The 18381-nt window shown below is 37.8% G+C and overlaps 3 protein-coding genes and 1 pseudogene across 3 annotated transcripts; 3 read left to right on the plus strand and 1 right to left on the minus strand.

Annotated features, from left to right (window-relative positions):
* Positions 1–20: 20 nt before the first annotated feature.
* On the plus strand, positions 21–2293 carry LOC126792485 (uncharacterized). Its single transcript, XM_050518899.1, has 6 exons — positions 21–360; positions 460–637; positions 717–803; positions 905–944; positions 1136–1216; positions 2219–2293. The coding sequence occupies exons 1-6, from the start codon at positions 279–281 to the stop codon at positions 2291–2293; spliced, it is 543 nt and encodes a 180-aa protein (XP_050374856.1). The 5' UTR covers positions 21–278.
* On the plus strand, positions 2021–8719 carry LOC126792486 (uncharacterized). Its single transcript, XM_050518900.1, has 9 exons — positions 2021–2130; positions 2219–2308; positions 2489–2532; positions 2652–2780; positions 2869–3067; positions 3448–3810; positions 4371–5287; positions 5375–5558; positions 5655–8719. The coding sequence occupies exons 2-9, from the start codon at positions 2305–2307 to the stop codon at positions 8717–8719; spliced, it is 4905 nt and encodes a 1634-aa protein (XP_050374857.1). The 5' UTR covers positions 2021–2130; positions 2219–2304.
* Positions 8720–10955: 2236 nt separating this feature from the next.
* On the plus strand, positions 10956–16067 carry LOC126790479 (histidine kinase 4). The gene is made up of 11 exons (XM_050516725.1): positions 10956–11317; positions 11526–11759; positions 11860–12029; positions 12280–12501; positions 12597–12783; positions 12866–12917; positions 13025–13254; positions 13474–13572; positions 13741–14456; positions 14701–15207; positions 15293–16067. Exons 1-11 carry the CDS (start codon positions 10976–10978, stop codon positions 15540–15542), a joined length of 3009 nt encoding a protein of 1002 aa, XP_050372682.1. The 5' UTR covers positions 10956–10975; the 3' UTR covers positions 15543–16067.
* A 23-nt stretch (positions 16068–16090) lies between these two features.
* LOC126792487 (conserved oligomeric Golgi complex subunit 8-like) lies at positions 16091–17559 on the minus strand (annotated as a pseudogene).
* Positions 17560–18381: the final 822 nt, after the last annotated feature.

An 18381-nucleotide genomic window follows, 5' to 3' on the forward strand; every position in this document is an offset into this window, starting at 1 on the left:
TGAATCAACCTGATATATCCAATCCCATCATTCCATTTCATGTTTAAAAGAGATTATATGTAATTGTTCATCTACTTTTCATGCCACCAACAATATGATTTACATTCATTTCATTCCTTTTCCATTTATATTTTTATCGTGTGAGAGCTAACTTCTATATCTGCGTATTTGTTAAGATGCTTCCTACTGTTTACAAATTTGAAATTTATTTTTGTTGTTTCATTTTTTAGTTTTAGTTTTTACAAGCAATGAAAAATGATATGTAATCCACTCAACTAATGATGGCATACTTACAACGAAGACAAATTTTGGCAAGAAGATATGCACATTATCAAGCACAGAGGAAAGAGAGCACTAAAAGTATGGAGATAGAATTCAAAACTTTAAAATATTCTACTTAGAACCTTAATTTCATTTGGAGCTACGTGTTTAATGGTGCTCATTTTCATTGGTTTGTAGGACACATAAACAAAAGTGTTTCGTTGTATTCAATCGGGTGGCGCAGGACAATATATGAAAAACAGAAATCTATCTCAATTCGTGCACCTGCTTGGCCAATGGGAATATCAATAAAGATGAACAGTCATGATCTTAGGAAAGTGATTTTGAAAGAATGGAACAAGAAGAAAGAAGAGCAGTAAGTTTTATTATTCTCTCTTACATTAAATTTACTAAAGAAAAAGGTATTTAACATTATTTATACGTGATTCCCACAGTTATCAGTATGAAAATGCACATCAAGAGTTGATGTCTCATTCGATTTCTTACATTAGACGAACAAAGAGAAAAGTACAACGAATTAGGTATCATTGTCGTGCCTTATTTAATGTATCAAGAAAATTACATCTTTATCTTATTTTTCCGATTTGTTATACCGAATAATAATGTTAACGTGTACCACCAGGAGAAAAATGCAGTGTATGAATACATCTTTCCTCGATAAGGTATTAAGCTATTAAACCAAACTATTAAACCCTGAAATTTTGATGAAACCTAATTCACACTTTTTAATGTAACCTAAATTGCATTTGGTTCCTTATGCCTGTTGAATTCACACTTTTTAATGAAACCTGATTTGCATTTGGTTCCATATCAACCTATTGCCATTTTGAAGCTCTGGTCATTGATGTTATAGTTCTACATGCAACGGACTGTTCAGAATTTAAGCAACAATTGGAGCAAGGCTGTTGCAATAAAAAAATTGTCAAATGTGCTGGTACGTTTTCAAAGTTTATCTCAGTTAGTTATTTAATCAGTACCAATCTTATATTCCTACAATCAATTGTAGATTGAAGATCGAGTGCAAGAAAACGGATGGCTAAAGTGGACTTAATGAAAACGTTTTGGACTTCATATGCTTCAAAAACAAAAAGGAACCTGGCATGGATACAGTTGGCTGCTGGAGGACATTTACAACTTATGTGTATAGGAAAAAAAGTAAAACATGTTACAGCAGTATATTGTTTGTCTTAGTTACTTTAACCTTTCAAAATTTCATTATACCATCTTTCATTAGTCTTGCTAGCATGACCTTGGATAACTTCAGTGTCTACTACCTAGATGTTTGTGGTGTTAAATTGGTTTGTATATAGTAGCATATTGCAGTTTCTTCCTCTGTAGCTTCTACCTTTGTATTTGGGGATTTCTGTTCATGCTTTCAGCATAAATGAAATATTTTCTGACGAAAAAAAAATTACAACTAAATCATCTTAAAATGAATTAAGGAATGGACATGACTTACCAATTTACTTTCACTGTTGAAACCAACAGTTTTGAAGATAAACTTGCCAATAAATAATCAATAGCCTGATGGGGAAACACCTAAAAAAAAATCTTTTTTTTGTGTGTTAAGTTCCGCATGCAAGTACATTTCAAAAGGAACAAAAAAAAGCAGAGGAAACAAATGTCCCACGATCTCCATATGAAGAGGACGAACAACTGTCGGTTTGGTGCACGACCTCAAGCTATGACGTGGGATACAATAGGTGTACATATTATTTTTTTCATCAAAATTCACCCGTCTCAATTTGCAGTTCATATGAAAGAAGAAAAGCTAAGGACATCACACTCAGTGGGAAAAAGAAACTGGGAAAAAGAACATCACAGTCAATGATCACTCAATCACTTAAGGTGAGACTGAACATATGATTTTGAGTCATTTTGTGATTCTATTTTCTATTGATTTTGGGTGTTTCATTGTTATGGTTTCTCTTTGAAGGTTTTCTATGTGTTACTCTTGGTTATTGGATATAATCCATGTTTGATGATCGGAGTTGCGTTGAAGACTAGATGAAACTTTAAGGAATGGGTGAGTTCTATTACAAACACTAAATCTCTATAGATTTCTTTTTCTTCAGTTGTGGTTTGTCATGCACCTATCTTTTTTTTTATCGCTAATATTGTTCTTTCGCAACTCGATCTCTTAGTAACTACATGGCTTCTTTTAAAAGTTTTGGAATTACGTTTGATGGGTAAAGTGGATTTTCAGATTTTATGGATATGGTTTCTTCATCACATCCTCTGCCATACCAGGTAGCATCATGTATTTTATCCTTCACTACATACAATGAAACAATGTTTATGAGTTTTAAAAAATATACAATGATCGATGTTTCATACGTAATACGTAAGTACTATAATTGAATGTATAGGGATCATCCCATGTTCAAGCAACCAATGTAGGGAATCGAAGTACAAATATATTCCAAGGAGAGAGGAGACGATCAACGAGTTCTTCACAAGCTACATTACAACAACCTCACATACTGAATGAAAATCAGGTCAATTCTCATTTGTTACGTCTAAGACATTTCAGAAGTTCATAACCTTCCTAAATATATATATTTTTAAATAAAATTTCATTCACAGGAACACACCCGCGTTCGTGCTCTAGATGTACAAAGACAGCGGAGAACTAATTATCAAAGAGAGAGGCGACAAGCATTGAGCTCTTCACAACGGGTGGAACTTTTAGCTCAAAGACGTGCTAATTACCACATGCGGAGGCAGTCGCGAAATATATGTGCGGAGGACACAACCAGGACAAACCAAATGGAAACAATTGCCGGTAACTTACTACAAGAGAAACAATTACAACAGTTTTGTATGGCCAATTTTGAACATGTTTATTTTTCACTTATGTTGATGGCCTACATGTAAAAGCTTTTGCATATACATGTGTCATACATATACCTGAAAGCACCAGAGTTTATTGAAAGCACCATAGTTCTGATGTTGTATACCATAACCTACATAAGTTTAAGAAATAAGTTTGCTATGTTGACAATGGGTTCCAACTGTGTACGCATACCAAGACACATGAAAATCAAAATCATGTCAGAGTTTAATCTAAATTATATTTACACAACTGAAAAGTGTTGTCGTTTTGTTTGATACTTTATGTTTTACTTTATTCACCAATACATCTACTATACCTGCAAATCATAGGTCAAGAACAGGGAAATCAGTCTAACCATCAAAGCACAACACTTTCAAGAAGAGAGATTCAGAGACAGCGGCGTCGAATAAGTCAACGAGCAAGTCAAAGAATTAGTAGAGCCTCAATGAATCGAACACAACGAGATGAATATCTAGCAAGACGACGAGCTCATTATCATGGTCAACAAGTCCAACAACATGATACAAATATTATGGGGCAAACTTCAAATAATGAGGATAACACCCGAGAGCCAATTAGAATGCGCTTAAGGCATATACGCCAACTGGCACGGTCAGATATGTCGCAAATACCAAATCATGTGATTTTTGAAAACTCTACGAACAATAGCAATGCCATTGTTGTGAATGAAGGTATTACAACTAGGAGAAAATTTTAAAAAATTATCAGAGTCTTTAATATTTTGTATGTCTTGCTCTAATATATGAAATCTTTTGGGATCTTTAAAATACTTTTGTATTATCCTTAAATATTTTATTGATCAACATATCTATTGTACGTGTAAAACTTAGGTATTGGTGAAAACAACCAGTCCAACCATCCAATTAGAGCATCTTTTGAAAGAGAGATTCCTAGCGTGCAGTATTTTACAAGTCAAATAATTTGTAATCAACAAGATGCTTATCTTGCACAAGATCTCCGCCATACAGTCCAACCTCATGTAGTGGCTAATGGGCAAACTTCAAATCATGAAGATAACATTCAAGATTCAAGTAGGATGCGCTTAAGCCATATACGTCAATTGGCACGTTCGAATAGGTCGCAAGTACTTAATCATGGACTTAACGAAAACTCTAGAAATAATGCTGGAGTACTACTACATGGAGGTATTAATTTTATAACATTCATATATTCATCAATCTTTTTTTCTTTTCAATTGTTAGTACACTTAATTGCATGTTCATTATAACAGGAACCTCTGATAACCAAATCCCTCAAGACCATGGTTTTCCCCGTGTACGTCTTGGAGCTAGACGTCGGGGACCTCATAATTGTGCCCGAAATTTTCATGAGAGCATTGGAGTTACAAAACTGCACTTGCCAGAACCAACGACATGTCCACATTGTTATGCTCGCCTATTCCATCACGAAAGTAAAGACATGTGTTGCAAAAATGGTCGTACTATCCTTCCTCCGATACAATCTCCTCTAGAAATGATCGAGCTATTCTCTGCTAATACTCCACAAGGGTCACATTTTAGGCAAAATGTGAGGGCCTATAACCATGTATTTGCATTCACGTCCATGGGTGTACACGTCGATCAAAATCTAGCGACAGGTGGTGGGACTTTCACATTTCGTGCTCAAGGATATGTTTATCATAAGATAGGAAGTCTTATACCTGATGGGGATAATCGACCGAGATTTCTACAATTGTACATATACGACACAGACCACGAAGTGGACAATCGTATGCTAGAAAATGAAGCATTGCATAGAGATGTGGTTGAGAGGATACAACAAATGTTGCACGCCCATAATCCATTTGTGCAAACATTTCATCACTTGGCTGAACGTCAAGATTTGCAAAATTGCAGACTTATTATCAGAGAGCAAGCTGCAAATCAACGCCAGTATACATTGCCTTCGGCTTCCCAAGTTGCTGCAATAATTGTGGGAGAGGATGAAAATGAAACTCTTAGGGGTCGCAATATCATGGTGAAAACAAGACAAGGTCAACTACTAAATATCTCAGATTGTGCTGGTTACTATGATCCCTTACAATATCCATTACTACTTCCATATGGTACATACGGATGGGACGTGAATAGTCGAAATAATAATGGCCGGAAACTGACATGTCGTGACTTTTACGCCTACATTTTACAGGTAAAAAAAAAATTTTTTTTTTGGTATTTTCAATATCAATTCAAATTATATATGTATATTAGTGTTAAGTAGAGTTTTTCATTTCAGATACGTCAACATGATGAATCAGTTTTACTGCGAGGTGGTCGTCTGTTACAACAATACGTTGTTGACAATTATATCAAGATTGAAACTCATAAATTAAGATGGATCCGTTCCAATCAGACTAAATTACGACGAGAGTTGTATAATGGACTACAAGACTCGCTGAACGCTGGAGAAAATAATGCAGGTGAATTTCTTACCATGTAGTAGTAGTAGTAACATGTAATGGATGGTTTAGTATATCAAGCACTGAAAATCTTCATGCAAAATGTCTTCTCAATAGGTAACATTGGTCGTACGACCGTCTTGCCATCATCGTTTATTGGAAGCCCACGTGATATGAACCAGAGATATCAAGATGCAATGGCTTTGGTTCAAAAATATGGTAAACCAGACATATTTCTCACAATGACATGCAATCCAAATTGGGAAGAAATAAGAGCTGAGTTATTACCGGGTCAAATATCACAAGATCGTCCAGATTTGACCACACGAGTATTTCGTGCCAAATTTGAAGAGTTAAAGAATGATGTAATCAAGAGAGCAGTCTTGGGTACGGTGGTTGCATATGTATATGTCATCGAATTCCAGAAACGTGGTCTCCCACATGTTCATATGCTTCTTATGCTAAGTGAAGATGATAAGTTGAACAACCCTGATGATTATGACCGTGTTGTCCGTGCTGAAGTACCAAATCAAGACGATGAGCCAGAGTTGTATACTGCAGTGTTGGGACACATGATACATGGTCCATGTGGACCACTAAATCGCAGGTCCCCCTGTATGAAGCGTGGGACTTGCAAACGGGGTTATCCGAAGCCTTTTTCAGACTGCACCGTTCAAGGCAATGATTCTTACCCTGTGTATCGTAGGCGAGACAATCAACTTCACATGCGGTATGATCTTAATGAGAATCCAACAGTGGATAACAGGTGGGTTATTCCATACAACCCTTGGCTACTAAAAAAATATGATTGCCATATCAATGTTGAAGTTTGTTGTAGTATTAAGAGTGTCAAGTATTTGTACAAATATGTCTATAAGGGACCAGACAGAGTGACATTCCAAGTCCGACCAGAGGACAGTCAAGATGAAATAAGAAATTTTGTTGATGCAAGATGGGTTTGTGCACCAGAAGCTTTATGGAGGATATTCAAGTTTTTGATGAATCGAATATATCCATCGGTGCAAAGACTGCAAATTCATCTTCCAGATGGACATAGTGTTGTCTTTGATCCCAATGAGACAATAACAGACATTCTGGAAAATGCCAGAAACTCAATGACAATGCTTACCGAATTCTTTACAAAAAATCTATACTATGAAGCAGCGCGTCAGTACTTATACCGAGAGTTTCCAGAACGGTTCACGTGGGATGGAGGAAACAAGGCATGGGAAGCAAGGGGGACAAACCAAAAAGTAATTGGAAGAATATATACAGTGTCGCCTACAGAGGGAGAGAAGTTCTACTTGCGTGTGCTTCTTAATCATGTTAGAGGATCAATATCATTTGAGGATTTGAGGACAGTCGATGGCATCTTGCAACCAACGTTTAAGAAGGCAGCTGAACGACGGGGTTTGTTGGAAGATGATGATAGTATTAGACAATGTCTACGTGAGGCCTCTAACATACGTATGCCTTCATCTTTAAGAAGGTTGTTTGTCACCATCTTAGTATTTTGCGACCCGCATGGGATACGAAGTTTGTGGCATGAATTTTATCCCTTCATGATAGAAGACTATCCTTCTTCAAGCACCACATGGAATGCACCCATGACAAATAAACTCTTAAAAGACTTGAACAGATTGTTGGTGCAGTATAGTAAGTCTGTTTCTAACTATGATTTGCCAGAAGTGACGGAAGATGGGGAGGAAGAGTTAGCACTGCCAGGGATGATAGAAGATGAGATGTCAGTTATTATACCACAAGAAGATCATGATGCGGTTCATCAATTAAATGAGGATCAAGCTCTTGCATTTAACTCGATAAAAACTGTTATCGAGGGTTGTGAAAATGCAATATTTTTTGTCGATGGTCCAGGAGGAACTGGAAAAACATACTTATATCGTGCATTGTTAGCAAACTTGAGAAGTAATCATCATATTGTGTTGGCAACTGCAACTTCAGGAATTGCGGCAACGATACTACCTGGTGGGAGGACGGCACACTCTCGGTTTAATATCCCTCTAAAACTTTATGCTGATTCTAGATGCAACATTAGTAAACAGTCTGATTTAGCAAAGTTGATAAGAAGATCATCGGCAGTTATTTTGGATGAAGCACCAATGTTGAACCGGTTTGCATTTGAAGCTCTAGACAAGACTTTTAAGGACATTACAGACTCAGATTTGTCATTTGGAGGAAAGGTTATGATTTTTGGTGGAGATTTTCGACAAGTTCTTCCTGTAGTCCCTAAGGGTACTAGGTGTCAGCTGGTGGAAGCAAGTTTAGTTAAAGCTTCATTTTGGAAGGATGTTAAGATTCTTCGTCTGAGACATAATATGAGATCCATCAATGATCCTGAGTTCTCAGATTTTTTACTTCAAGTGGGCAATGGAGAAACACAAACTATGCTTGAAGACATGATACAATTGCCTGCACCAATGGTCATACCATGGGAGGGTGAAGAGTCAATCAACCAATTGATTAATGAAGTATTTCCTGATTTGGATAGCCATGTAAATGACCCTTCTTATATGGTTGAAAGGGCAATAATAACTCCAAAGAATGATGATGTGGATGTACTCAACGAAATGATCATACAACGGGTTTCAGGACCACAACGCACCTTATACTCTTTTGACTCGGTGGAGGATGACACAAGAAATCTGTACCAACAGGAATTCTTAAATTCAATTTCACCTTCTGGTATGCCACCGCATCAATTGACTATTAAAAAAGGTGCTCCACTTATGCTTTTAAGAAATATTGACCCAAACATGGGGTTGTGCAATGGTACGAGATTAACTTGCCGTGGATTATATAATAACCTCATCGATGTAGAAATTATCGCTGGTCAATTTGCGGGTACAAGAGTTTTCTTACCGAGAATTGCTCTAAAGAGTAGAGAAGATTCTGGACTCCCTTTTGTGTTGATAAGGAAACAATTTCCTGTAAAGTTGAGTTTCGCCCTCACCATTAACAAATCACAAGGCCAAACAATACCGAATGTGGGTATTTATCTTCCAGACCATGTATTCAGTCATGGACAGTTATACGTGGCTTTATCAAGAGGAGTATCTAAGGCTACAACCAAAATTTTGGTTAGAAAAGGCTCATTAGAAGGCGAGGAAGGGGTTTTCACTGCAAATGTGGTGTATAAAGAGATATTGCTTCCTTCTGGATAATGTGATCTCACAAGGTAAATTTAATGTCTTTATTATTTTGGTAACCATGTTCAGCTAATAAAGCTCCAAACCTAAGCAACTTATATTTTGCAGGTTCTCATGGATAAGCTGTGCAACACCGTACCCGACGCTTTGATTTGGGTGACTTAACGCATTAAAATACGTAAGTTAATAGGTTTGGTTTGTTGTTTGTCTAGGTATTTTAATTGTTTAGTGATAGTATGGAGGATAAATTAAGAAACTGTAATGCTTGATTTGCAAGAGTATAGATTTCTAACCAAGTCTTTTTATAATCAAAATTCTCGCGAGATCAAGGAGATTTTCTAAACTTTAGAATATTTTAAAAACAAACCATGGATACTTGCAATAAAACATTCATTAAGCGTATAAAAAATGATAGATACTATGTACAATATAATTCCGACAAATTGACTTTCTAAGGCGCATTCACAAACACATAATCTTTATTAAGTATGAATCTAAATATTGTTTAAAAGAGCCAGAAGAATACTAATTCGCACACGCGAGTGCGACCTCACACGAATGCATTGCACGTGTTTGAAAATTAAGTACTTAGTTGTAATCTTTGGATTAAATACCTTAAGGAATCAAAGGCAATGAGAGTTGTGATACTATCGCATATCAAAAAATCAAGAGCAATGCCGTTAATTATCGACACTACTAGCAATGTCCTACTGATTTTATCCAACATGTAAAAACACTGGATTTTGGTTTTTTTTTTTAAAGGGATTTGGTATGTATTAAAATGTTAGGTTTAAAAACTAAAAAACGGAGATTATGGAGTAAAAGTTGTCAAATATAGAGATTTCGACCAAATCTACTTTAATTTTAAACTTAAAATTGTTCTATAATCGGCGAGATTTTCTTAATAATTGCAATGTAATATTGCTCCTCAGTAAATGTAGAAAAAAATATATGCACACGCGTGAGCGCGGCCCTTCCGCACGTGCATCGCACGGGCAGGAAGGCTAGTACATACATACATGTTAAACAACTCAAGAAAACGTAACCCAATTGAGGGTAGCTTTATCTTTATCCTTTTTTGAATGTCACAGTCAGGACCACGGATGAAAAATCGAAAATCTTTCCTGTTGAATTCCCATACTTTGGACTATTTCGGCTTCAATGGTGAGTAGAGTAGTTCAGAAAAGAATCCCCACCAAAAAAGAAAAGAACAGAGAGAGAAGAAGTAGGGAGGAGACAGAGAGTGGTGTGGATGCAATATAATAAGGAAGAAGACAGAGTGTGGAGGGAGAAAGAGAATTAGTTTATAACGTGGGAGAAGGAAGAAGTGGAGACAAGAGCGTATCTCTGAAAATCCAAAAAATTCGATTCAGTTTGCTTTAAAAAGCAAGGGCATTAAAAAGTGTATATCCAACTAGTTTAACCCCTGCTCAAAATCCCCCACAGAAAACTCATATCAATACCACCATGAAAATCTCTACGAGTTCCACATTCGTTGTATAACTGTGTTCACTAGCCAGAGCCACGGCCTTTCTATAACTGGAACAGGTAAAGATTGAGTCTTTCATGTTTCTACAACCCAAGTTTCTCTCTTTTGATTCTGGGTGTGCATTTCTGTGCTGTTGTATGCCTTCTGCTTAGCTGTTTGTGTTTCTTGGGTCAATCTCAGGATTCCCATTATTAAAAGGAAGAGAAACAGTGAACGTGCTCCTTCTTTGTCAGGACATTATTAGAGTTTCCTGTGTTTTTTTTTTATAATCGATCCTTGAAGTCTTTTTCTTTGTTTGTTTAACATGCACAGCCTGACACAGACCGATTTCAAGAGATAATAGAGAGAGGACTGGCTTTGGAGTTTGAGCTCTATTTTTCTCCTTCCCCATCTTTTGAGAGCCATGCTTTGTCTCTGAGAGTTGAGATTTCTAGTTTTCGAGTTCTGAGTCTCTGTCTCTTTAAGTGGGTGTTCACTGAAGTCTACATTCCTCAGTAGGAGCTATTTGTTCAGTTTTGGTCATATTCTTGGTTTGCTTATGCTTTCAGATGTTTGAATCACGCAGAACAATGCGGTAATGAACTAATGATAATTTACTTAAGAGTGTGGTACTACCTTTTCCCTTATTTTACATGAGGAAAAAGTTTCTGAAATTTAGCGCTTTAATGGCATGGCTCATTATTGGTGTTCTGTTTTGCTCATAGGATGAGGTGGGTGAAGAGGAAACAAGAAGAAGTCGAAGAAGAAGGAAAGAGGTAGTTGAATTGTGTGGTGAACTGGTGATGGGTGGGAATTTGAAGATGCAGAGCCATCACTCTGTGGCTGTGAGGTTGAATGAGCAAATGGGGGCCAAAAAGGGATTCACTTTTATACAGGCCTTCAGAGCTTGGTTTCCAAAGCTTTTGATGCTTTGGATTCTGGTAATGGCTTATTTGAGCTTCTCCATTTACAATTCCATGGATGCTGATAACAAAGTGAGAAGGGTGGAAGTGCTTAGTAGCATGTGTGATCAGAGAGCCAGAATGTTGCAAGATCAGTTTAATGTTAGTGTCAATCATGTGCATGCCCTTGCGATCCTTGTTTCTACATTTCATTATCTCAGGAACCCATCAGCAATTGATCAGGTTTGTTGGTGCTTTCTTTTTTCATATGGACTGTTCTTTGCTATCAAATTTAATGGAATGAAAAGGACATAATTTGTTAGTGTAGAAATGTCAAAGTTCCAACCTTTTCTCGTTAGTGATTCTGAGTGAGCTTAGATAATTCGTTGTGGCACTATGGTTTCAGCTCTGCAATCTTTGATTGGGTTTCTGTGATTGCGAAAAAATGCAGGAAACTTTTGCAGAATATACTGCCAGAACTGCCTTTGAGAGGCCTCTATTAAGTGGGGTGGCATATGCACAAAGAGTTGTTAATTCGGAGAGGGAAAGTTTTGAAAGTCAAAATGGCTGGACCATAAAGACGATGGAGAGGGAGCCTTCACCCATCCGAGATGAGTATGCACCAGTAATTTTCTCGCAGGAAACTGTCTCTTACATTGAGTCGATTGACATGATGTCTGGGGAGGTAATCATCTGGATGGTGTGAACATTACTTTGGTTTTTATTAGAACATGATGTCTATTAAGTGTTTCGTTTGACTGAAATTTTTACAATGCATGGTGCAGGAGGACAGAGAAAACATTTTAAGGGCTAGAGCTACTGGAAAAGCTGTTCTGACCAGTCCATTCAGGCTGCTGGGTTCACATCATCTTGGTGTTGTGTTGACGTTCCCTGTATACAAATCCAAGCTCCCTCCAAACCCAACTGCGGAGGAGCGCATAAAAGCAGCTTCCGGGTAATTTAGCTCACCATTTCCATTACCATTGCCATAGTAGCATGACTAGTACTTTGATGCCTGTTTTAATATAAAATGTAATGTATTTGGAACTGTTGTGTTATCTATGTATGTGCTCTAGATTCACCCATCATGATATTATGTGTTCCAACTAGAAGGAAAATTTTCCTTGCACATTATAATTTTTTGCATATATAGTATCTGGTAGCTGTGAATATGCGTGTATAAGTTGATCTATGATCGGATGCAGGTACCTTGGTGGAGCCTTTGATGTTGAGTCCCTTGTAGAGAACTTACTTGGGCAACTTGCTGGGAATCAGGCCATTATGGTTTATGTATATGATGTCACAAACTCATCTGATCCTCTAATCATGTATGGTCACCAATATCAGCAAGACGGTGACATGTCTCTTCTGCATGAAAGCAAGCTTGATTTTGGTGATCCATTCAGAAAGCATCAGATGATATGTAGGTAAGGGACACCATTCAATTAGCCAGAATAGATGGAGAGGTTTTTCTTGGTTTTGTCATGCTGATGCTTATACTTTTTTACTTTGTTCTGAGCAGATATCATCACAGGGCACCAACATCCTGGACAGCAATTAATACTGCATTTTTATTCTTTGTGATTGGGTTGTTAGTTGGCTATATCTTATATGGAGCTGCGATGCACATTGTCAAAGTCGAGGACGATTTCCGTGAAATGGAAGAATTGAAAGTTCGTGCAGAAGCTGCTGATGTTGCCAAGTCCCAGGTACTATTTTAACATCTTTCAAATATAGTTAATTCCCCACTGCCATGTATGTGATTTGTGATCTTTTTCTTTTTTTTGTCAGTTTCTTGCTACTGTTTCCCATGAAATACGAACACCCATGAATGGAATACTTGGTATGCTGACTGATCTTCCTTCTATCCTTCTTTTTAGAATCTTATCATTAATCAATATACGAGTACTTTCTTGTAAATTGTACAATCTTGATTTCCCATGATTGCAGGAATGCTTGCCTTGCTTTTAGATACATCACTAAGTGGAACCCAGAGGGATTATGCTCAAACTGCCCAGGCCTGTGGAAAGGCACTTATAGCATTAATAAATGAGGTGCTTGACAGGGCAAAAATTGAAGCTGGACGATTGGAGCTGGAACAAGTTCCATTTGGCATTCGATCTATACTGGATGATGTCCTCTCTTTATTTTCTGAAAAGTCTAGAAATATGGGTATAGAGGTAAGCTTAGATAAGCTCAGATTTTCAGCATTTTCATGATTGCTTCATTTCGACATTCCCATATTCATAGGGTTCTTATATTGTCAACGATGAACTGTTATTATAACTAATTTATTTTTTCTTTTTTTTTTTTCAACCTTTTGGTTCTTCTTCTCATTGGTTGGTGGTGTTCACCCTTTGCAAATTGGTCCACTTTGATATGTATCTTGGGATGTGAAGCTTGCAGTATTTGTTTCTGATAAAGTTCCAGAAATTTTTATCGGTGATCCTGGGAGATTCAGACAAATCATTACAAATCTTGTGGGCAACTCTATTAAAGTAGGTTTAATTTTCATGTTTACTTGCCAACTCAGATATGATATTCAGTTAATTTTAATCAATTTTTTCCCTGTAAAGTTATGATCGAGGTTTATACTGGCTAATCTGATTGCCTCCACTGCATTCATCGTTTTGTCTTGATATTCATTGTGTCAAAAATTATTGCAGTTCACTGAACAAGGACATATATTTGTCAAGGTCCATCTAGCTGAGCCCTCCAAGGCCATGGTTAATGGGAAACTGATGACTTGCTTGAACGGAGGGTCAGATGAAGGTGTACAAGCATCTGATGGTCGTCAGTTTAAGACATTAAGTGGATGTGAAGCAGCTGATGATCAGAATAGTTGGGATAATTTTAAGCATCTAATTGCTAATTACGAACACAGAACTGATGTTACAAGTAATGTTGCAGCTTATAGTGGGGCTTCAGATCAAGTCACTTTGATGGTCTCTGTCGAAGATACAGGAATTGGTATACCATTATGTGCCCAAGAACGAGTTTTTATGCCCTTTATGCAGGCAGACAGTTCAACCTCTAGACATTATGGAGGTACTGGTATTGGTTTGAGCATCAGTAAGTGTCTAGTTGAACTGATGGGTGGTCAGATAAACTTTACCAGTCGACCTCATGTTGGGAGCACATTTTCGTTCACAGCTAATTTTGGGAGGTGCAAAGAAAATGCAGTTAGTGACTTGAAAACACCTAAGTTGGAAGATCTACCTTCTAACTTTAGAGGGTTGAGAGCAATACTAGTTGATGGGAAACTTGTGAGAGCTGCTGTAACACAATACCACCTGAAGAGACTTGGGATATTGGTTGAAGTTGTAAGTAGCATCAAGAAGGGTGTTGCTTTTTGTGGAAGAAATGGTTCTGCGACATCCGGGTATGTTTCTTTTAATGATATTTTAATTAACTACCTTATATTAAGCACATATCACACTACGAAGAAATTTCTCAATATTTCTGGGGGTAAAGTTTTGTAAGCCAAAAAACTTTTTTGATGTATTTGGTGTATAGTTGCATTCAATAGTTGGAACATGGAACCACCCAAACATATTATCAAGGGAGTTTGGATAAATTTTTATGGTTGGACTAATTGGGCCGACTTACTTTGTTCTATATGGCAGAAATATTGCCCCTCCAGATATAATTTTAGTAGAAAAGGATGCATGGAATTCTGGTGAAGAATGTGATCTTAACAAGCAGCAATTGGAATGGAAACAGAATGGGAATATATATACGCTACCGAAGATGATCCTTCTTGCGACCAATTTTGGTAAAGGTGAATTCGAGCAGGCAAAGGCAGCAGGTTTTGCAGATACCGCAATTATGAAACCTTTGAGGGCTAGTATGGTAGCCGCATGTCTTCAACAGGTGCTTGGCATAGGGAAGAAGACACAACGAGGGAAGGAACTACCTAATGGATCTAATTTCCTACAAAGTTTGCTCTCTGGTAAAAAAATCTTGGTTGTTGATGACAATATGGTAAACAGAAGAGTTGCTGCAGGTGCATTAAAGAAGTTTAGAGCTGATGTAGTGTGTGTTGACAGTGGCAAAGCTGCATTGGATTTGCTTCAAATACCACACAATTTTGATGCTTGTTTCATGGATATTCAAATGCCTGAAATGGATGGGTACGCTTCCGTTCCTAGTATTTAGGTTGTTGAAAATTCCTCTTTTTTTTTCCTCAAAATTTCTGACTGTTTCGTTTGTTTACAGCTTTGAGGCAACTCGTAGGATTCGGCAGATGGAGAGGAAGGCAAATGGGGACATAAATGGGGGACTGGAAGGAGTTGCGAGAAAGGGTGAGTGGCATGTGCCAGTATTAGCTATGACCGCCGATGTTATTCATGCTACTTATGATGAGTGCGTTAAATGTGGTATGGATGGATATGTCTCAAAGCCATTTGAGGAAGAGAATCTGTATCAAGCCGTGGCGAAGTTCTTCAAATCTAAACCAGACTCTTAGTTCTCCTTTTGCTACACAGAAGCTGCAAATTGCATATCTGCAGGCCTCTTATTTGTTCGAGCATCACCAGCACTTTTTCAATTTTGCCGGGGCCTGGTTTCCTCTAGAGAAGAGCAACAGTTGATCCTGGAGTTTTGATGACTTCTAATGCTTGAAGTCAATACAGGTTTGAGCAGTCGTTTCTAACCAACTTTATAACTTGATTATTCCCACATCCACTTAAATGTATACTAGACAAATCTCCCTTCCCACTTGTATGTATAGAATCATTAGAATTGAAGGAGAAGGAGCAAAATGTGTAAATCATATGTTTTTGCATGCCTCCTTGGAATCTTTCGTTTAGGAAGTGGCCGGTATCAATACATTGATTTGTATCATTCTCTAGTAGAACAAATTTAATGTTTAAGAAAGAAATCGTTACGTGAAGTTGTATTCATTCTCCATCACCAGTTCAATTAAAATATTACCGACTCATATATAGTGTAAATTTCCTCTACTGAAGTATGTATTCATTCACCATCACCAGTTGAAGATTTTTTGACTCCGAATCATGGAGAAAGTCTCATCACTAGGCGGCGAAGGCCGTCGCATAACTCTTAGCATGCATGACTAAAGCAGCTCCGCCAGTGTAACAGTAGCCAAAACACTTGGCACAATGTGGGTAAGTAATATCAATGAATGCTTGACAAAGTGAGAGGAAAAGTTCAGATTCTTTGTTTTCTCTCAGTAGTATCCCTGTTGTTGCATGGTATGTGATCAAATAGTCGGAAACAGCCTTCAGTCCCTGGATCAACTCTTTAGCAAGCTCATGCTTCAGACTTGAGGGGGCACATGGCCGGAGCTCATTCATCGCCGTCGACACACCATTAACAAATACAGCCAGAGGTGGATGTTCCATAAGACAATACGGCAGTTCAATTACACCATCACCACCATCAACACTACTATTTGCTATAGCTGGTACTGGAACCCAACGATGTGAATCCAAAACCAACTGAAAACCTTTAACTGCTCTACTCACATTGTTTGAGAACATGTTGATAACTGCCTCTTCGAAAATTGGTTGTAGCATCGGCCTAAAATCTAGCCCAATCACCCTACCAAGCACCATTGCGCAATACATGGATTCTTCCAAAATGTTAGATAGCAACACACCATCACTTACTTCTGGAAGAAGAATTTTGATAGTCTCAAGGTGTGAGGTTACTTGATGCATAAGCCAACTATTGAGAAGACCATCATCAGTTTCATCGTAATTTACCAACAAATATTGATTAACAATATCAACTAGATGCTTTCTATGACAATTAATCATCCCTTTGAGGTACTCGTAAGGGTTTCCTTCATCCAAATTCTCCAACATTCTTGTAAGCCATGCCTGCCTGCATCTCAAAAACTGCAACCGCAGTTCATACTCACTATACACTCCTGCTCTACGTAGATATCCAACAATCCGAAGGCAATGTTCAGCTTCGGGTTTCTCGAAATCCGAACGAAGTTTTATAAGAAGCTGAGAGACAAGAGATTGAGTTATCTTACTGACATGTTTAGTAAGGTCTTTAACAACTGCCAATTTGGGGTGCATAGTCGAAATCTTGCCAACAAAGGCTTCTAACTCTAGGGCTTCTTCATAGTTCTCATCCCTCACGCATGTTTCCATGAGTTGAGGGATTTCAAGTAAGTGCTGCGCTTGGTTCATCTTCTTCATCTTTTCAAAAGTGTCAACAAACTCAGTGCATGCAATTGTTAAGTCGGGGATCTTCTCCAACGTAAGAGATTTAAGATTCTTATCGATGGAAGATAGTTGGTCTTGAACTGAGAGGGATGTATGCGCAGCGTGAACCAATGCTCGGTAGTTACCGGCCAATAAGTCTTGCATTTGGATTTGGATTCGTTCCTCGTCGAGCCGGAGAAGCTCCGGTTCCCTTTGGAGGCGAGCGAGGGGGAAGGAAAGGAGCTCGGAGACGTAGGCGTGGTGTTGTTGCGGGAGGAGGTTGGGTGCCGTAGATGACTCCATCGTCGGTGTATTACCTTTTGCCAGGGTTTGGATGTTCCGAGGGCAACTAATAATATTATTGCCTTCATGGGTAATTTTTGTTATATAGAGGCCATTCCAATTTGACCGCAAGAATAATTCCAATGTCAATAAGGAAAAGGAAACCCCTGCCACTACAAAAAAAACTTAGTAAAAGACACGTTGAAGTCACAATTAAATGTGCCTAATACCCATGTGGCCAACCCTCTAAAATTTCACAAATTCCCCTAAATGTGGCTTGTTAATTATTTTTGTGAAATTTAAGGGGGTTGGCTACATGGGTATTAGGCACATTGAAGCCACATTTAAATGTGCCTAATGTTAAGTTTTTTTGTAGTGTGTTTGGTCAAAATGATGTCCACGTACCGTTCCTACTTCCTAGAGGCACTGTTAAAGAAAATGTTGATGTTGAATGAAAGTATAAGAGCAAGACATTCCGTAACTAGCATGATTTTATATTAGATTAATCACTCTAGAGGTGGCGAATATAGATAAAAGTTGGAAAATAAAAACAAAACCAAGTCGAAATCGCAAAAGTTAGAGAGCATTACACACATAAGATCGACCAAGTCTCAAGCCTCGGGGCAACAATTTTCGTTTGAGTAACACTTTGTTTTTCCTACATCTTGGAATCTTGGTGAATGCCTGCTTAAGTAACTCATCATCAAAATTTTAAGGATCTCTGAAGAATTCATATAGTACACGTTTGGTAGGCAGGGTTGCTGTGAGTCACTCAAAAATTAATACTTGTGCTACTCTCCGTAGGTAGGCTTAGCTAGCACTATTCTGAGTCATGTTTGATGG

The sequence above is a fragment of the Argentina anserina genome, chromosome 4 (assembly GCF_933775445.1).
Source record: "Argentina anserina chromosome 4, drPotAnse1.1, whole genome shotgun sequence".
Classification (NCBI taxonomy): domain Eukaryota; kingdom Viridiplantae; phylum Streptophyta; class Magnoliopsida; order Rosales; family Rosaceae; genus Argentina; species Argentina anserina.